We start from the raw sequence: 17,592 nt of genomic DNA, 5'->3' as shown, positions 1-17,592 counted from the left end.
CCAAGTGTGAATACCTTGTATCTTCTTCCAGCCAAACAGCCCAAGCTTTCCTTTAATTTTTAATTTCTGTCACTTTTTTTTAATATTCATTCATGGGACATGGGCATCTCTGCCTGGCCATTCCTAGTTGCCTGAGGGCAGTTCAGAGTCAACCACATTGCTGTGGCTCTGGAGTCACACGCAAGCCAGACCAAATAAGGATGGCAGATTTCCTTTCCAAAAGGACATTAGTGAACCAGATGGGTTTTCCTGACAATCAACAATGGTTTCATAGTCATCAATAGATTCTTAATTTCAGAAGTGTTTTACTGAATTCAAATTCCACCACCTGCTGTGGTGGGATTTGAACTTGGATCCCAGAGCATTAGCTGAGTTTTTGGATTAATAGTCCAGTGATAATTGGCCAATGCCTAGACTGTTATCACACAGATGTAAAAATATGATTGCCTTCACTTTACCCTAAATTAAAGACAGCCCTAAAACATATTACAAATCCCATCTTTTTAACAGCATGGTGGCATGGCACAGTGGTTAGCACTGCTGCCTCTCAGTGCCAGGGACCCAGGTTTGATTCCTGGCTTGCGTCAGTGTCTGTGTGGAGTCTGCACGCACTCCCTGTTTCCACATGGGTTTCTTCTGGATCCTCCGGTTTGTTCCCATAGTCTGAAAGATGTGTTGGTTAGGTGTATTGACCATACTAAATTTTCCCTCAGTATACCTGAACAGGTGCCAGGACATGGCGAAATGGGGATTTTCACTGTAACTTCATTGCAATGTTAATGTAAGCCTGCTTGTGGCACTAATAAATAAATTTTAAAGCATTGGTGTTTGAGAGAGTGTGAATATGTGCAAATTTTCTGTTGCATTTCCTACATTCAGTGACCACACTTTAAAACACTTCATTGGTTGTGAAACATTTTTGAATTCCATGAGATTTTGAAAAGTCCTACATAAATGTAAGTTCTTTCTCTAACTCCAGATACAGATAAATAAAACATTTGGAACCTTCCTGATTTCACCAAATGCTTCACAACACAACAAAAGGTTACCTACTTCCACATATATTTTAATTATTAGAGACTATTTTTCCCCATTGCCGCCTTCCAATATAAATCCAAATTTAAAGGGATATTAACTTCATGAAAACCTTAGCTTGTCATTTTTTTCTCATTTGCTTACAAACAGACGTACGACTTCAAATCAATAATGCAGTGCACCATTGCATCTATTTTCAATGAGATCTCATAACATGAATCATGCAGTTATTCTTGCTTATTTTTGCCAAACATAAAATATTTTTGGCAAGTAGTTTTTCTACGAAGACCACTTAAAAGGTCAACCCTCGTCGTAAGTAATCAAAAACATTTCTTTTTGTTATTGTTGATGTTAGTCAGGGCAATTGTTTGAAATACAAGAATTGGTTCCATTATGGATGTTTAATATATTGCAGCAATTCTTATAACAGTAATTCAAAATGAAACACATGATGCCATATGGAATTCTTTCAAATCTGCCTTTTGTCAATAGACAACAAAATTAATGACTCAATTCAAAATCAAATCCGAGCATTCAACAAACGTCCCATTTGGGAATTCAACAGCAACCCAAAGCACAAGTGATCTGGAGTCGCAGTACTGTTATGTAGAATATGACTGATTTCATTTTTAATGAGCTATAATCATAAGATTGTCAAATTGTCATCAATTGAGTCTTTAGGAGACTTGAAATCCCAAAGAGGTGGGAATGGAATAATTTTAAAATTCTGCAATACACTTAGGAAAATAAAATAATCTAAAACAGAGGGAATGATTAAATAGTGGATACTTTGTATATTTCCCGGTTAAGCAGAGGCTATTATGTACAAAGTGCAGTCTGATAGGGAGTTTGTAAAAAAACACTGGGAACAAGTCTTTCTGATCATTATCTCTATTCATGTTGTATTACATTCTTGACTCATTAGATTTATTGTATTTACGAGCAACAAGTCCTCAGAAATAAATCAAATGGTTTGAACTAAAATGCAATTTATACTGTAGGAGTGTTATAGTGGAAGGTTGCACCCAGTTCACTTTATCATATCTTTGACATACTTAATGTTGATGTCTTAAGTAGCTGGATATGTTGAACTTAAATATATTAACTATATTTTTGAGTATAAAATTATACAGTATTTTTTTTTTAACATCAAACCAGGCCATGAAAAGAAATCCATAAAAAGCCAAAATAATTGTCTCAAATTGCTTTGAATGTTCTAGTTGTTCTCCAGAATTCTTTATTTAGTTGCTCTGTATGTAAAGTACAAAGGCCTTCTCAATGACAACTTTGGTGTTTTTCCCCTTGCCTTACTCCCTTGTGCTAGTCTGCCATTCCCTCACTTGAATTTCTAACTTCCAAACAAATGCTTATAGCATTGAGTCTATGACATTCAAAACAGGTAAACCCAGTGGCATGGATAACATTACTGCTGTGATTCCAACTCCTCGACTCATATTGATTGTCCTATGAGAGAGACAACATAGCAACTTTGGAGAGCAGTGCAGGAAGAACCACAGAATTTATAGCGAGAGATTTGGGCTGGTTTTAGAGAAGGTGCAGTTACGTGCAGTGTCCTATGGAACTGTTACAATCCCAGCTGATGTTACTACTGGACAAATTAGGTCCCAAAGTGGACTGTAGCTCCTAACTTTTATTTTTTGTTTGGAGATGTGGATGAACAGAGTCACACGACTATTGATTAACATTCATTAAACAGAAAAAGATTAACAATAATATGCTACTCCTTTATCCTTTACAGCTCCATACAGCTTTTTGTGGATAACACAAGTTACAAAATATATCTTATACTCCGATGTTTTCAGTAAATGCTCAGTCCATGTAAACCATTAGGGAAACTGTGGTGATGCACACCACATTCTGAAATCAAGTAACAGATTCTACCCGGTCAAACTTCTGTGGACTTCTCATCAAAGCCCCCCAGATATTTGTTAGACTGTGAGCCAGTGCTCTCACTGAAACTCTGACTTTCACATGAGAGTTTCCAAAATCTATTCTTGAAGAACATGCCTTGGAATCTTCTTCCAAAAAACACTCTCTCTCTTCACTGACGATCCACATCCAGGAATTCACCCTTTCCTTTCATCTATCCTGGAACATGCTGTGCATTTAAGTTTCCACACAATCTCTCAGGTACCCAGCCATGCCAACACATCACCACTGCTTCACAGGTTATATGAAGGTGTCACCAAATTTGGGATCAGCACAGGTATCTGATTTTTCACTAGTTGACATTAAATCTGCATCATGCAGTCATCTCTTTAATTTAGAGCCCTTTTTCCATCCTTGCTTTAGTTTCACTGAACAGGGTCTTGTTCCTTTAACTTCATAATCCTTCTGGAGCCTTCCCATTCCCTAATTTCTGAATCTTTCTGTTCATTAGCTTCTGGGACTTGCTTTCTGGCTTCTGCATTGTCTTGCCTGTTCTGACATTTTCTGCAGAAAGGTGCCTCTGGGTTACTTGGTTCCAAACTGACTTGAGTGCTTCTAATTTTCAGCCTCTGGTTGCTAAACAACAGTGCAATTTTTAAACCGTATTATTGCTTTTGCATCGTAAAACCACCATTACAATGCAGGTAAAGTTTAAAGTGAAACTAAATCTAGAGTCTAGGCACCTTTATTTAAATTATCCCCCTCCAAATGTCCCTGCCTCACTGATGTCAGTCTTCAGCCAATTTGATTCACTCCACATGATATCAAGGAATGGCTGAAGGCATTGGATACTGCAAAGGCAATAGGGTGTGACAATATTCTGGCAATAATACTGAAGACTTGTGCTCTAGAACTTGCCACTAGCTAATCTGTTCCAGTACAGCTACAACAGTGGCACCAACTGGCAGTGGAAAATTGCTCAGATATGTCCTGTACATATGAAATGGGACAAATCTAATCCGACCAATTATCACCGCATCAATCCATCCTCCATCATCAGCAAAGTTATTAACCGGTTCAAGGATACTCAGTCTGGGTTCCATTGGGGTCACTCAACACTGACCTTATTGCAGCCTTGGATCAAACATGAACAAAAGAGCTGAATTCCAGAGGTGAAGAGAGACTCACTATCCTTGACATTCGGGCAGCATTGGACCGAATATGGAATCAAGGAACTCTTGTAAGACTGGAGTCAATGGGAATCAGGATGAAAAGCCTCCACTGGTTGGTGTCATATCTGGGACAAAGGAAGATGGTTGTGGTGTTTGAAGGTCAATCATCTCAGCTCCAGGACATCACTGCAAGAGTTCTTCAGGATAGTGAACTAGGCCCAACTGTCTTCAGTTGCTTCACCAATGACCTTCCTTCCATCATAAGGACAGAGGTGGGGATTTTCTTTGATAACTGCATAGTGTTCAATACTATTCATGACTCCTCAGATAGTAAAGCAGTTTGTGTCCAAATGCAGCAAACCTGGACAATATTCAAGCTCGGGCTGACAAGTGGCAAATAACATTCACACCACACTATTGGCAGACAATGACCATTTCCAACAAGAGAAGATCTAACCTTCACCCCTTGACATTCAATGACATTTCCGTCACTTAATTCCCATTATCAACATCCTGGGGGTTACATTGACCAGAAATTAAACTGCAGTAGCATCATAAATACAGTGGCTACAAGAGCAATTCAGAGACTAGGAATCCTGAGGTTAGTACACACCTCCTGACCCCAAAACCTGTCCACCATCTACGAGGCACAAATCAGAAGTGTAATGGAATACTGTACACTTGCCTGGATGATTGCAGCTCCAACAACACTCAGGAGGACACCATTAAGGATACAGTAGCCTGCTTGATTGCCGCACCTTCTACAACCATGCAGTCACTCTATCACCGATGAACAGAGGCAGCTATGTGTACCATCTACAAGATATACTGTAGGATATCACCAATGTTCCTTAGACAGCATCCTCTAAACCCACGACCTATCTCGAAGAACAAGAGCGGCAGATACCTGGGAACACCACGACCTGGATGTTCCCCTCCAAGTTGCTCACCATTCTGACTTGGAATTGTATCCTTCACTTTCACTAGGTCAAATGCCTGGAATTCCCTTCCTGAAAGCAGTGTGGGGTGTACCTACATATTAAGGATTGCAGTGGTTCAGAGGACAGCTCACCATCACCTTATGAAGGACAACTAGGGATGGGCAATAAATGCTTGTCTAACCAGTGATACCCATATCCCCGTAAATTAATTAAAAATTAAGCTAAACTAAGGTTATTAACCCTTTTGTAGCACATAAATAAAGGAATATAAATTAAACTTACTTAAACTTAAAAGTGATGGCTGCCACTGGAAAGTTAGTTGCAACATGCCGATGACACGATGACACTATTGTGAATAGTTTGGAGGGATGTCAGAAGTTGCAGCGAGACATAGATAGGATGCAAGACTGGGCGGAGAACTGGCAGATGGACTTCAACGTGGATAAATGTGTAGTGGTTCATTTTGGCAGGTCAAATGGGATGAAGGAATATAACATTAAGGGTAAGACTCTTTGCAGTGTGGAAGATCAGAAGGACCTCGGGGTCCGGGTTCATAGGACTCTCAAATCAGCTTCACAGGTAAAGGATGTGGTTAAGAAGGCATACGGTGTACTCGAGAAATTGAGTTTTAGGAGTCGGGAGGTAATGCTGCAGCTCTATAAGACCCTGGTCAGACCCACTTGGAGTACTGTGCAGTTCTGGTCGCCTCATTACAGGAAGGATTTGGAAGCCATTGAAAGGGTGCAGAGGAGATTTACAAGGATGTTACCTGGGTTGGATGGCATGCCTTGTGAGGATAGGTTGAGAGAGTTTGTTTTTTTCTCCTTGGAGAGATGAAGGATGAGGGGTGACCTGATAAAGGTGTATAAGATGTTGAGAGGTATTGATCGGGTGGATTCTCAGAGGCTTTTTCACAGGGCTGAAATGGCTGCCACAAGAGGCCACAGGTTTAGGGTGCTGGGGAGTAGGTACAGAAGAGATGTCAGGGGTAAGTTTTTCACTCAGAGGATGGTGGGTGCGAGGAATCAGCTGCCGGCAGTGGTGGTGGAGGCAGATTTGATAGGACCTTTAAAGAGACTTTTGGATGAGTACATGGGACTCAGTAGGATTTTGTGCTGTAGTTTTTCTATGATATGTTTTAACAGTTTTACTTCCCTTACTTTGGAGCTAAGATTCAGTTCTGTACTGATCCACAGTTTTGTGCATCAGACCCTAATGGAATTTAACTAGCTCCTATTAGAAAACCAGAGACCTATTTGGAAGTATTTTTGAATGTATCCAAGTTTCTTTTTACTAACAATGAAAGCATAGATCTCTATTCTTACTTTGCCATTCTGCCACACAAACCAACAAACATCCCCCTCCCATACTTGCTGCATTGGGAATTCTTCCAATCCTAATGGATATCCTGAGGGCCAGTAACTGTTATCTGACAGAATCAGCCGAATGCCATTTCAATGGAATTTCATTCAACCGATTCTGTCAGATAACATCTGCCAAACTGCTGATGCACAATCATGCATGAATCATGCTGTTTGGTCTTCCTAACCTCCTATTAGGGAGTCTCACAACACCAGGTTACAGTCCAACAGGTTTATCTGGAATCACGGGCTTTCAGAGCACTGCTCCTTCATCAGATGAGTGGAGGTAGGTTCACAAACGTGGCATAAATAGGCAAAGACACAACTGCAAGATAATTACAGATTGGACTGTGAAAAATAGTATTCCAACGAGTGCTCCGAAAACTCGTGAATCCAAATAAACCTGCTGGACTTTAACCTTGTGTTGAGAGACTTCTTAATGTGCCCACCCCAGTCCAATGTTGGCATCTCCACATTGTGGCTAACCTCCCATTGACTTTGGACAAGAGATAGACTTCCCCTTTGCACATTGTTGCATGGTATTATAATAGAGGAGAATTTGTTACAACAGTATTTCCAGCGAAGAAGAATAAAGCATCATGGCAGAGGACAACAGACACCAAGTCCAGCCCTCTGACACCACCTCCAACCCCACCCAACAGTGTGTGTGCAATTCACACCAGTCCTATGGAGGCCTCTCTGAGGAGCTGTGGAACTCAGTACACCTGATTTGCAATACTTCTAATTTTACAACCATTTAAACATGGTTAGGAGGATAGAAAAAAAACATTGTGTGCATTGAAATGTGGTGTGCAGACTCCTAAGCACAGTTTCCTCAGCTGTACTCAAATCAAATAAGATTGCCTTTGCAATTTCAAGATTGTAGTGGAGCACCTAAAATAATGGAATATCCTGATATTGGCAATACAAATGCTTAAAATGGTTTATGTTGCATTAAAAGTCAGCAGTTTCCTTTTAAGATTACAGAATAGAGAATTGATAATAGTTTATTTCAATCACGTCACTTGAAAGCGACGTCGGAACACATGCAAAACTATCATTTATGATTTGTATAGAGATCACAACATCAAAGATAACAAATCCTATACAAATAAATATACCTTTGGGCTGTACTTTTAGATGCACTGGGACAAGTTTAACTTGTACGATACTGATAGCCTGGCATTCATATTGGCCCTGATCATGAAGGGCTACATCCACAATTCTCAGAGTTCCTGTGGGTAATACTGCATGTCTTCTGTCATTAGGAAGTTGACCTCCTGTAACACAAAGTAGGGAAGTATTTCTTCAGTCAATGCAAAACAAAATATCATTAAAACAATAAATTGCTAAAACAGCATTAATTACTTGCTGCAGCCACATACCAACTTCTGGTGATTCATGTATCATGACACCCAGAGCCCTCTCTACTGTAGCATTTCGCAACCTTTCTCCATTTATATTACATACTGCTTTTCTATTTTCTTGCCAAAGTAAACAAGTTCAAATTTTCCCACTTTATACTCCAAGTAGCAAATTTTTCCTCACTCATTTAAACTATCTAAATCCATTTGCAGACACTGGGGGTGGAATTTTAGCAGCACGTCCCTGGGCAACTTGTTTTCTACTTTATCTACGTTCATTAGCGAATTTAGTGATTTAAATCGTGGCAGCTTGCATATAGATAAATGCAAAAGGTTGCATATACTTGTTTACATTCCCTTGAGTATGGAAGTTTGAAGAATCATCAAATTACAATGATTAAATGACAAAAATATTCAAGGATGCAGTTTCTCTGTTGGGGAGTCTGGAACAAGAGGGTACAATTCCGAAATTAGAGCAAATCTGAAATTTTCTCCCTCAGAAGGCTGTGAATGCCAGGTAAATTCCAATATCTGTGACTGAGGTACAATTTATCCTTATTGATAAAGGATATTAAAGGGGTAGGGAACAACAGCAGGTAAATGGAGCTGTGATCAGCTAAGAACCAATTTAATGACAGAATGGATTCAAGAAGCTGAAATGCCTCCTTCTGGCCTTATGTTCCTTTTGAGGGGGACTGTGTAATTTATATCATTACCATAGATGGAGGCAAAGAGGAAGAGTTATCTACAGATTGGCCAAATTCTCATTGCTGCAAGGAACAATTAATGGAACATATGACACTCAAGTCTCAGATAACAGCTGGTTCAGTTTTATCAATAGGAAAATTTTTACTCCACATCTAGCTGGCCATGTTGCCCTGAGCAGGAATGCCAACTCATTGACTTTTTTCTTAACTTATTCTCCACTGTGATTATTATGGAGCAAAAGGTCCAAAGCATCAATGGAAAAACATTTTATATTTGGAGAGTTGGAAGTTCCACACCAATACTGGGGAGGGTTGCGCCTAAATGTGCAGGAGAGCTCAGCTTCAGACCACTTGTACGCAGTTTAGCGATGGAAAGATGGTAGGAGTGGAGGGCCTGAATGACATTATTATTAGTAGAGAGGCGGTGCTCGACAGACTGGAGGGACTGATTGTGGACAAGTCCCCAGGACCGGATGGAATGCATCCAAGGGCTCTGAAAGAAATGGTGGAGGTGTTAGTGGATGCCTTGGTGATTATTTTCCAAACGTCGCTGGATTCTGGGGGAGTGCCGGAAGATTGGAAAACGGCTAATGTTATGCAGTTGTTTAAGAAGGGTGACAGGCAAAAAGCGGGGAATTATAGGCCGGTTAGTTTAACGTCTGTTGTAGGAAAAATGTTAGAATCCGTGATCAAGGAGAAAATAGCGAGGCATCTTGAGGAGAATTGTTTGGTAGAGCAGACGCAGCACGGTTTCGTTAAGGGGAAGTCGTGTCTGACGAATTTATTGGAGTTCTATGAGGATGTGTCTAGGGCGGTGGATAGAGGAGAGCCGGTGGATGTGGTGTTCCTTGATTTTCAGAAGGCGTTCGACAAGGTGCCTCACAAGAGGTTATTACAGAAGGTCAGGGGGCATGGAGTTGGGGGTAGGGTGTTAGCGTGGATAGAGGATTGGCTGTCAAATAGGAGGCAGAGAGTGGGGGTCAATGGGTGCTATTCAGATTGGCGGTTGGCGACTAGTGGAGTGCCCCAGGGGTCGGTGCTGGGGCCTCAGCTATTTACCATTTATATAGATGATCTGGAGGAGGGAACCGAGTGTAGGGTGTCAAAATTTGCTGATGACACCAAGATTGGGGGAACGGCAAATTGTGCGGAGGGTGTGGAGAGTCTGCAGAAGGATCTAGATAGGCTGGGCGAATGGGCCAGGAACTGGCAAATGGAATTTAATGCTGGCAAATGTGAGGTTGTCCACTTTGGTAGGAATAATGGTAGGAAGGACTATTACTTACATGGCGAAAAACTGCAGCATGCGATGGTGCAGAGGGACCTCGGGGTCCTTGTGCATGAGTCACAAAAACCCAGCCTGCAGGTGCAGCAGGTGGTCAGGAAGGCAAATGGGATGCTGGCCTTCATAGCGAGGGGGATTGGATATAAAAGTAGGGAGGTCTTGCTGCAGCTGTATAGGGCACTGGTGAGGCCGCAGCTGGAGTACTGTGTGCAGTTTTGGTCGCCGCATTTACACAAGGATATTTTGGCCTTGGAGGGAGTGCAGAGGAGGTTTACTAGGCTGATACCGGAGTTGAGGGGGTTGAACTATGAGGAGAGGCTGAATAAACTAGGCTTGTACTCGTTAGAGTTTAGAAGAATGAGGGGAGATCTTATTGAGACGTATAAGATGTTGAATGGGATGGATAGGATAGAGGTGGAGAGACTCTTCCCGCTCAGAAAGGACAGTAGGACTAGCGGGCACAGCCTCAAGATAAAGGGGGGGGGTGGTTTAGAACGGAGTTGAGGAGGAACTTCTTCACTCAAAGGGTGGTGAATCTCTGGAGTTCTCTGCCTGTTGAAGTGGTGGAGGCTGCCTCGCTCAATATTTTTTAAGACGCAGGTTGATAGGTTTTTGATAGGCAAGGGGATTAAGGGTTATGAGGAGAGGGCGGGAAAGTGGAACTGAGCCACGACAGATCAGTCATGATCTTACTGAATGGCAGGGCAGGCTCGAGGGGCTAGATGGCCTACTCCTGCTCCTATTTCTTATGTTCTTATGTTCCTACAGTGCACAGAGAACTCCTCCCTTCACCCCACAGACATTGGTACCCCTCCCTCATTGGCAACGTTTTCCTCTCAACACAAGTCACAGGCATCAGGGCATTGGGGCCCTCCCAATGGGTCTCCCTTCCCAACCCCTGACATGCCCTCATCATGAGCACCATGACTTGACATGATCCATTTCCTCATACACCCCTTTGTCATAGTTTCTCTGCCTGGCAGCAGAGGGGAAAATGACCACTGGACCTACCACTGGGCCCAAGGTGCCAGGCCAGAGTGTCAATCCTGGGGGCAGTGCACTGGTGACCCTTCCAAGGTGCTTGACATGAAGGGAGTCTGAGTGGAGGTCTAAGGAAGAAGGGGGCCTGAATGGTGGTTCTGAGCAGGGGGGGGGGGGGCGGGGCGGAGGGGGAGGTAGGGTGGGTCTGGTCACATAAACCTCATACCTGCCTGGTGTTGGGTAGAGGATGCCTCTCATTTCTGAGAGTTTGATGGTGCTTCGTTGACCCTTTGGTTTCATCATGCCTGGTCCCTACTCATGAGGAACTGTATGAAAGCCCACTTGCTGCAGATCCTGCTGGGAAGGCAGGTAAATAGCGAGGGCCATTTGACTTGGGCTGCTAATTGTATTTAAATGGGTGCATTTAAATATTAAAAGGCCTCCCGGATACTCTGACTGTGAACTCATTCAGCACTAGCAGCGTGGCCTTGGAGGTTTGTGCTGGCTTTGGTAACCCGCACAAAACCAGCTTTCCCGCTGACTCCCGATTCTCTGAACTATCGTGAATTGTAATCAGGGCTAGCGGGACCAGAGCATTCCCCCAACCCCCCAAGCATATTTGGGAGAGCAGAAACTATTTAGAATCATTCAGCATCCTGGCCAGCAGTGCTCATTCAATACTTTCTAACTTTCCTCTTCTACCCCTTCTTCAATGTTCTTCCCTCACATCCACAGCAATGGTGGAGGCAGCCTGTTGACTACCATGCCCTGCTGTCTATGATGACTTTGGGGGTCTAATCTGGAAGGCCAAAGCCTGGAGGGCCCTGATTTGCTTTGGGTCTCCTACTCAGGGACAGAGTGTCCTCCTTGGCCTGAGCAGTGGAAGCTGATGGATCACAGGGAGAGGGGATTGGGAATGCCTAGATATCCTTGGAGATTCCTGGAGTAATCCTTACTGATTCCATAAGGAGAAGGGGTACCTGGAGGGAGACTGAGATGCCCTGACACCCTTTTATGTAGCCTCTGTGAAAGCTCATCCATAGCTACAGCAATGAAGTGCAGGTCTGAGTGCATCTGAAGTTGGTCATTCTGCTGGACCTTGGTCTCCATGATATTGGCCATCCTCTCCAAAGAGACTTCATTGCACTCACATGCCAGAGCCATGACATCAGGGAGCACACGGATGCTTTGCATATCACTCTGTTGAAGCCCTCTGGCATCACTGTCTGATGTTCCCTGCATCTCACTGGTACTCCAGCATCTTCTCCATGATCACATCCAGCAGCTCATCATGTGACTTAAGGAGTCTTCCAAACAGGTCTCCAGGTGCCAGAGACCTTGGCTGTCACTTTCTCCTCCTGCTGTGGACAAGTGTCTGTGAGGTGATCTATGAGCCATCAAGGAGTGTGCCTCTGGGCCTCAAGGCTGATGGTTGCTGCAGGTGAATGATGCAATGGCTTCACAGTTGATAAGTCATCCTCTTCGAACTTTCCTGAAGATTGGGGCTGACTTCAGGTGAGGGATGGCCTTGCTTCCCGCTGGCACGTGGAATGGAGAGAGGGGAGAATGACTGACAGCCTAGGCTCAAACTTGACATTCAATCAATCACCTTGATTTTCTCAGGTTGTCTTGATTATATATGCTCCCTTACTAGACAGTTGGGGGCATCAACCTTACTGGTGGCACAGGTATGGTCATGGTCCATCTCTGCCAGCGTGGCAGTCAGCTGTTCAAATTGAGAGAGGAGTTGGGGCTCAGGTATCCTCCCTCCTGTTTTCTCTCACTTCCTCCTGTGATGGGCCACCTTCTTCTGCATGAAGCCAGATTGATGGATTGTGAGCACATATGACTAAAGGTCCTAATTCTGTGGCTGCTAAATGACCTCATGGCTCCCCAAAACCTGACCACCAGACACATGGCACAAGTGAGGAGTGATATGGAATAGTCTCCAGATGCCTGGATGAGTGCAGCTCCCAATACACTCAGGCTCAAAGCACACTGCTGATTGATATGCTATCCAGCACTCTCAATTTCAGTTCTACCACCACCACCACCAGCAACGTGTACCATGTAGAAGATGCACTGCAGCAAGTCACCAAGCTCTTGGAAAGCACTCTCCAAACTTGAGAGGTCTACCTGCTAGAAGCAGAAGCATAGCTGGCACATGGAATCAGTAACCTTTTCTATTGCCCTCTGCCTTCACGGTGGCTGGGTCAAAATCCTCCAGTACCCTCCCAAATAGCACATCACATCGCTCCCTTCATGTTGTCATGGCCATATAGGGGTGAGCAAGAGAAATTTTGGCCTTGCCAGGGGCATCCGGTCCTAGAGACAAACTTCGACGTGTGAGGTATACTGGAAAAGTACAAGGTTCATTTACCACAACTCTTTACCTGCACTGAAGGACAGTGTTCCTCTGCACATCATGGGTATTGACTGCCATGGCTATCTCCCTTGTGGCCACAGTGGTTAGCTGGGATGGCCCTCTGTAACCATCCTTGGGGAAGAGGACTCTCCTGAAATGTCTCCAGGAGATGCTCCAGGGATAGGTTGCTGAAGTGAAGTGGAGAGCCATGGCTTGCTGCCTTCTGTGACTCATCCTTACCTTCTTTCAGTTAGTGAAGGGCTGACTGGGTGTCTTTTAAATAGTGTGCCCAGACATGACAGGGGGGCACTTGATTTCCTGCCATCCTCGTTATGAGTCTTGATATGAAATGCACACCTGTGTGACTCATGAGGTGGGTAGTGCACAATCGTGCATAAAAGCCTGCCTCACTCTGCATTGTAAATTACTCCGGCTTTCTCATCCTGCCATGGAACTTCAGGAAGGAGGGGATGATTCTGTCCTTTGTGTTAAAAGAGTGAATGGTGATCAAAACCTTAAGAGAAGGAAGCTTTGATGTGTTGAACATTAAAATTTATGAAGGATAGCAGTTCCTCATAAAGCAAGTATTTAATTAGAACAATATTATCCTTGAAATCACTTGCAGACAGCTTGTTAATTTGTAATGCTGCTGCCTGAAATTTAAATGTAAAATGTCCTTATGAATCAATTATGATACAATCCATATATAATATACTAAGATGAAAGTCCACTGTGTGTAAAATACCTGCTTTGGTCCAAGCGATGACTGGAATTGGATTACCTTCAGCTGAACAGTCAAAATCTACAGTATGCCCCTCAATGACTTCCTGGTCCTTTGGTTTAATTGTGAATCTAGGGGGAGCTGGACATAAAACAAATGTGGTAATTAACATTGAATATTACCAATAGATAAATCTGGAGAAAATAAATCAACTAAACTCCCATATTGCAGGGTTTCTTTGCATTTATGCAAACCTAATGAAGCATGGCAGCTATAAATAAAACATGACACATTATCCAACCAAGCAGAGCATCTGAGCACAGATAAATTAATGTATACCTAAAAATTGATCTAAATCACTTAATTATTCCAGACTTGACAGCCATATAAGTTAATGGAATTGGCTATAAATAATGCTGCACTTGCAAAGTCATTTCCCATGATATGCTAGTTAACATAATAACATTTACTTGTCACGCGCTCAGTGGTCCAATCAACATACACTCCATTTGGCCCAGTGAGTCTCTGAAAGAGCATCTTACCCAGGTCCAGATGTCCAAACCCCACCCCCATCCCAATAATCCCAGCTAACCTACATACCCGGAACACTAAGGGATGATTTAGCATGGCCAGTCCACCTAACCTGCACATCTTTGGACACATCAGGAGAAAGCCAGAGTATCTGGAGGAAACCCATGCAGACATGGAAAGAACATGCAGACCACACAGTCACCTGGGTCCCTGGCAGTGTGAGGCAGCAGTGCTATCATCAAATCATACACTTAAATGCATTTGACACAAGAGCAAAGCCTGGATTCTTTGTACCAATCAGCAAAATAGCAGCAGGTAGGAATTTCACCTGCTTAGGTGATCCTGCACTCCCCCTCCCCTCCACGTTCCTTCACAAGAGGTGGGAGCTAACATTAAATACAGGCCTGGTTTAGAGTAGAAATCTTGTTTGTGAGTGGTTCCCTGCCAAAGAAAGAAAATGCAGAATATCCTGCAGCTTAAAGGAGTGCACTATGTTCATTATTTCCTAAAATGAAACTAGAAGTATCCATCTAAATGGAAGCTTGACTCAATTCCACACCATTGCAGTGTAAATAAGAAGGGATGAATGAGACTGTTAACAAGCACAATGCACGTTTGTCAAAACGCTCTCAGCTCCCCAGCCGTTTATGGTCACACATCTCATCATTCCACTCTTTCATATCAAACTTCCTGCAGTTTGAGTGAAAACTGAAGAGATTACCTCATTGCCTGCACCTGAGAGAATGATTAGAATTAAATGTCCACACACAGACTGGTGAAAGTATTACTGTAACTGTGCCAGCTGCCTGTCAGTATCTGGTCTTACTTTGTGAAGAAGGAGCATGCTTGTAATCAAAAAACAGAAGTGGCATGGGCGAAGGAATGAAGCATGTCATCCTGCAAGTAGAGATGTGGAGGAACTCTGGAGCTTCTGGGCATACTAAGAAATGTGTGGGAGATGGAGATGAATTGTCAGGTTCAGGTTTACAATGGACTTTGCTGTGGCTCACTCTCACCTTGAGTCAAAATGTTGTGGTTCAAGTCCCTCTCTAGAGGACATAAGAACAAAAAATAATTTTGACAATACTAAAGGAGTGCCACACTGTTGGAGGTGTTGCCTTTCAGATGATTTGGTAAATTGAGGTCCTGCCCATCCTCTCAGGTAGACATAAAAGTTCCCATCATGCTATTTTGCAGAAACCCAGAGGAGCTATCCTCAGTGTCCTGGCCAACATTTATCCCTCTAACAACATCTCAAAAACAAAATACCTGGTCATTACCAATTGCTGTTTGTGTGTGCTTGTTGTGCACATTTGGATGCCATATGGATGCCGTTTGATAAGGTTCACCATGGTAGGCTTCTGCAGAAAATGCAGATGTATGGGATTGGGGGTGATCTAGGGAATTGGATCAGGAATTGGCTAGCAGATAGGAGACAGAGGGTGGTGGTTGATGGTAAATATTCATCATGGAGTTCGGTTTCGAGTGGTGTGCCTCAGGGATCTGTTTTGGGGCCACTGCTGTTTGTAATTTTTATTAATGATCTGGAAGAGGGTATAGTTGGGTGGATTAGTAAGTTTGCTGATGACACCAAAGTCGGAGGTGTGGTAGATAGTGATGAAGGGTGTCATAGTTTGCAGGAAGACTTAGACAGGTTGCAGAGCTGGGCCGAGAGGTGGCGGATGGAGTTTAATGCGGAGAAGTGTGAGGTAATTCACTTTGGTAGGAATAACAGATGTGTCGAGTATAGGGCTAACGGGAGGACTTTGAATAGTGTGGATGAACAGAGGGATCTAGGTGTATGTGTACATAGATCCCTGAAAGTTGGGAGTCAAGTAGATAAGGTTGTTAAGAAGGCATACGGTGTCTTGGCATTTATTGGTAGGGGGATTGAATTTAGGAGTCGCAGCGTCATGTTGCAACTGTACACAACTCTGGTGCGGCCGCACTTGGAGTACTGTGTGCAGTTCTGGTCCCCACATTACAAGAAGGATGTGGAGGCTTTGGAGAGGGTGCAGAGGAGGTTTACCAGGATGTTGCCTGGTATGGAGGGGAGGTCCTATGAGGAGAGGCTGAGGGATTTGGGGTTGTTTTCGCTGGAAAGAAGGCGGCTAAGAGGGGATCTTATTGAAACATATAAGATGATTAGAGGTTTAGATAGGGTGGATAGTAATAGCCTTTTTCCTCTGATGGAGAAATCTAGCACGAGGGGGCATGGCTTTAAATTAAGGGGTGGTAGTTATAGGACGGATGTCAGGGGTAGGTTCTTTACCCAGAGGGTGGTGAGGGATTGGAATGCCCTGCCTGCTGCAGTTGTAAATGCGCCTAGTTTGGGGACGTTTAAGAGATCCGTGGATAGGTTTATGGACGAGAAGGGATTGGTTTAGGTTAGTGGGTCATTGTTTTGTAACTGGTCGGCGCAACATCGTGGGCCGAAGGGCCTGTTCTGCGCTGTAATGTTCTATGTTCTATGTTCTATATATTTCCTATATTACAACTGTGACTGGTGAGACTATCAAAGTGTGAAATCACTGAGTGGAATGAACTAGAAGAGATTGATAAAGATACAGTAGAAAGGGCAGCAATGGCTCCACTGTGCTGCAGACAGTCCGCTCTGTAAAAGATCTATTATTTGGGATCTATTATTAGAATTCATGTGCAAGCAGTGGAGACAATCACTTCTCATTTGGTTGTATTTAGTGAATAGGCCGAAGAAATCCACAAATTACATCTGTAATGTCATGAAGGAGATATGGCCTGACCGAAGAACAAGCTAGGTGTTGTAGTCCAAGAAATTTGCACAGAACAGCACTTCATGAGGAACTCTTATGGGCAATTATTCTTTTATAATGACAGCAATGACTGCATTCCCTGAAGACCACCCCAGCTCTGATCAGAGCTCTCTATGGACTTACTTGGGATATTTGGCTTGTTCTAATTCAGACCTTTAGCCCAGCTAAGACTGTTCTTGTGATAGTGACAATGGGGCTGAATCAATTCAACTCATTTCAATGCTTGCACAAGAGGAGACTTCTGGTCTTGGCCTGGTAGGCATTTGACAGGAACTGACATCACATCGTTGGAAGGTTCTATATGGACATCATTACTACATTCCTTAAGGATCCATTGGTTTAGATGAGGTTGACAAATGGCAGAAAGAGAAGGGGCTATAAATCCAACCTTGAGGCACCATAAAACTAATAATGCAAGAACAAAAAGGAAATGCATTATTAGACTAA

At 43.3% G+C, this 17,592-nt stretch overlaps 1 protein-coding gene across 1 annotated transcript in view; it reads right to left on the bottom strand.

Moving 5' to 3' along the window:
* LOC145347031 (peroxidasin homolog) overlaps positions 1-17,592 on the bottom strand; it is a 403,231-nt gene that overhangs the window by 92,222 nt on the left and 293,417 nt on the right. The window contains exons 11-12 of the mRNA XM_080194932.1: positions 13,847-13,963; positions 7,521-7,679 (exon numbers count right to left, since the gene is read on the bottom strand). Coding sequence (XP_080051058.1) covers positions 7,521-7,679; positions 13,847-13,963 — 276 coding nt within the window. The remainder of the gene's footprint in view (positions 1-7,520; positions 7,680-13,846; positions 13,964-17,592) is intronic.

Source organism: Carcharhinus amblyrhynchos, chromosome 8, assembly GCF_965287045.1.
Source record: "Carcharhinus amblyrhynchos chromosome 8, sCarAmb.v2.hapA, whole genome shotgun sequence".
Lineage (NCBI taxonomy): Eukaryota > Metazoa > Chordata > Chondrichthyes > Carcharhiniformes > Carcharhinidae > Carcharhinus > Carcharhinus amblyrhynchos.
Note: the sequence above shows the minus strand (reverse complement) of the source record. Positions and strands in the feature narration are given on the sequence as shown.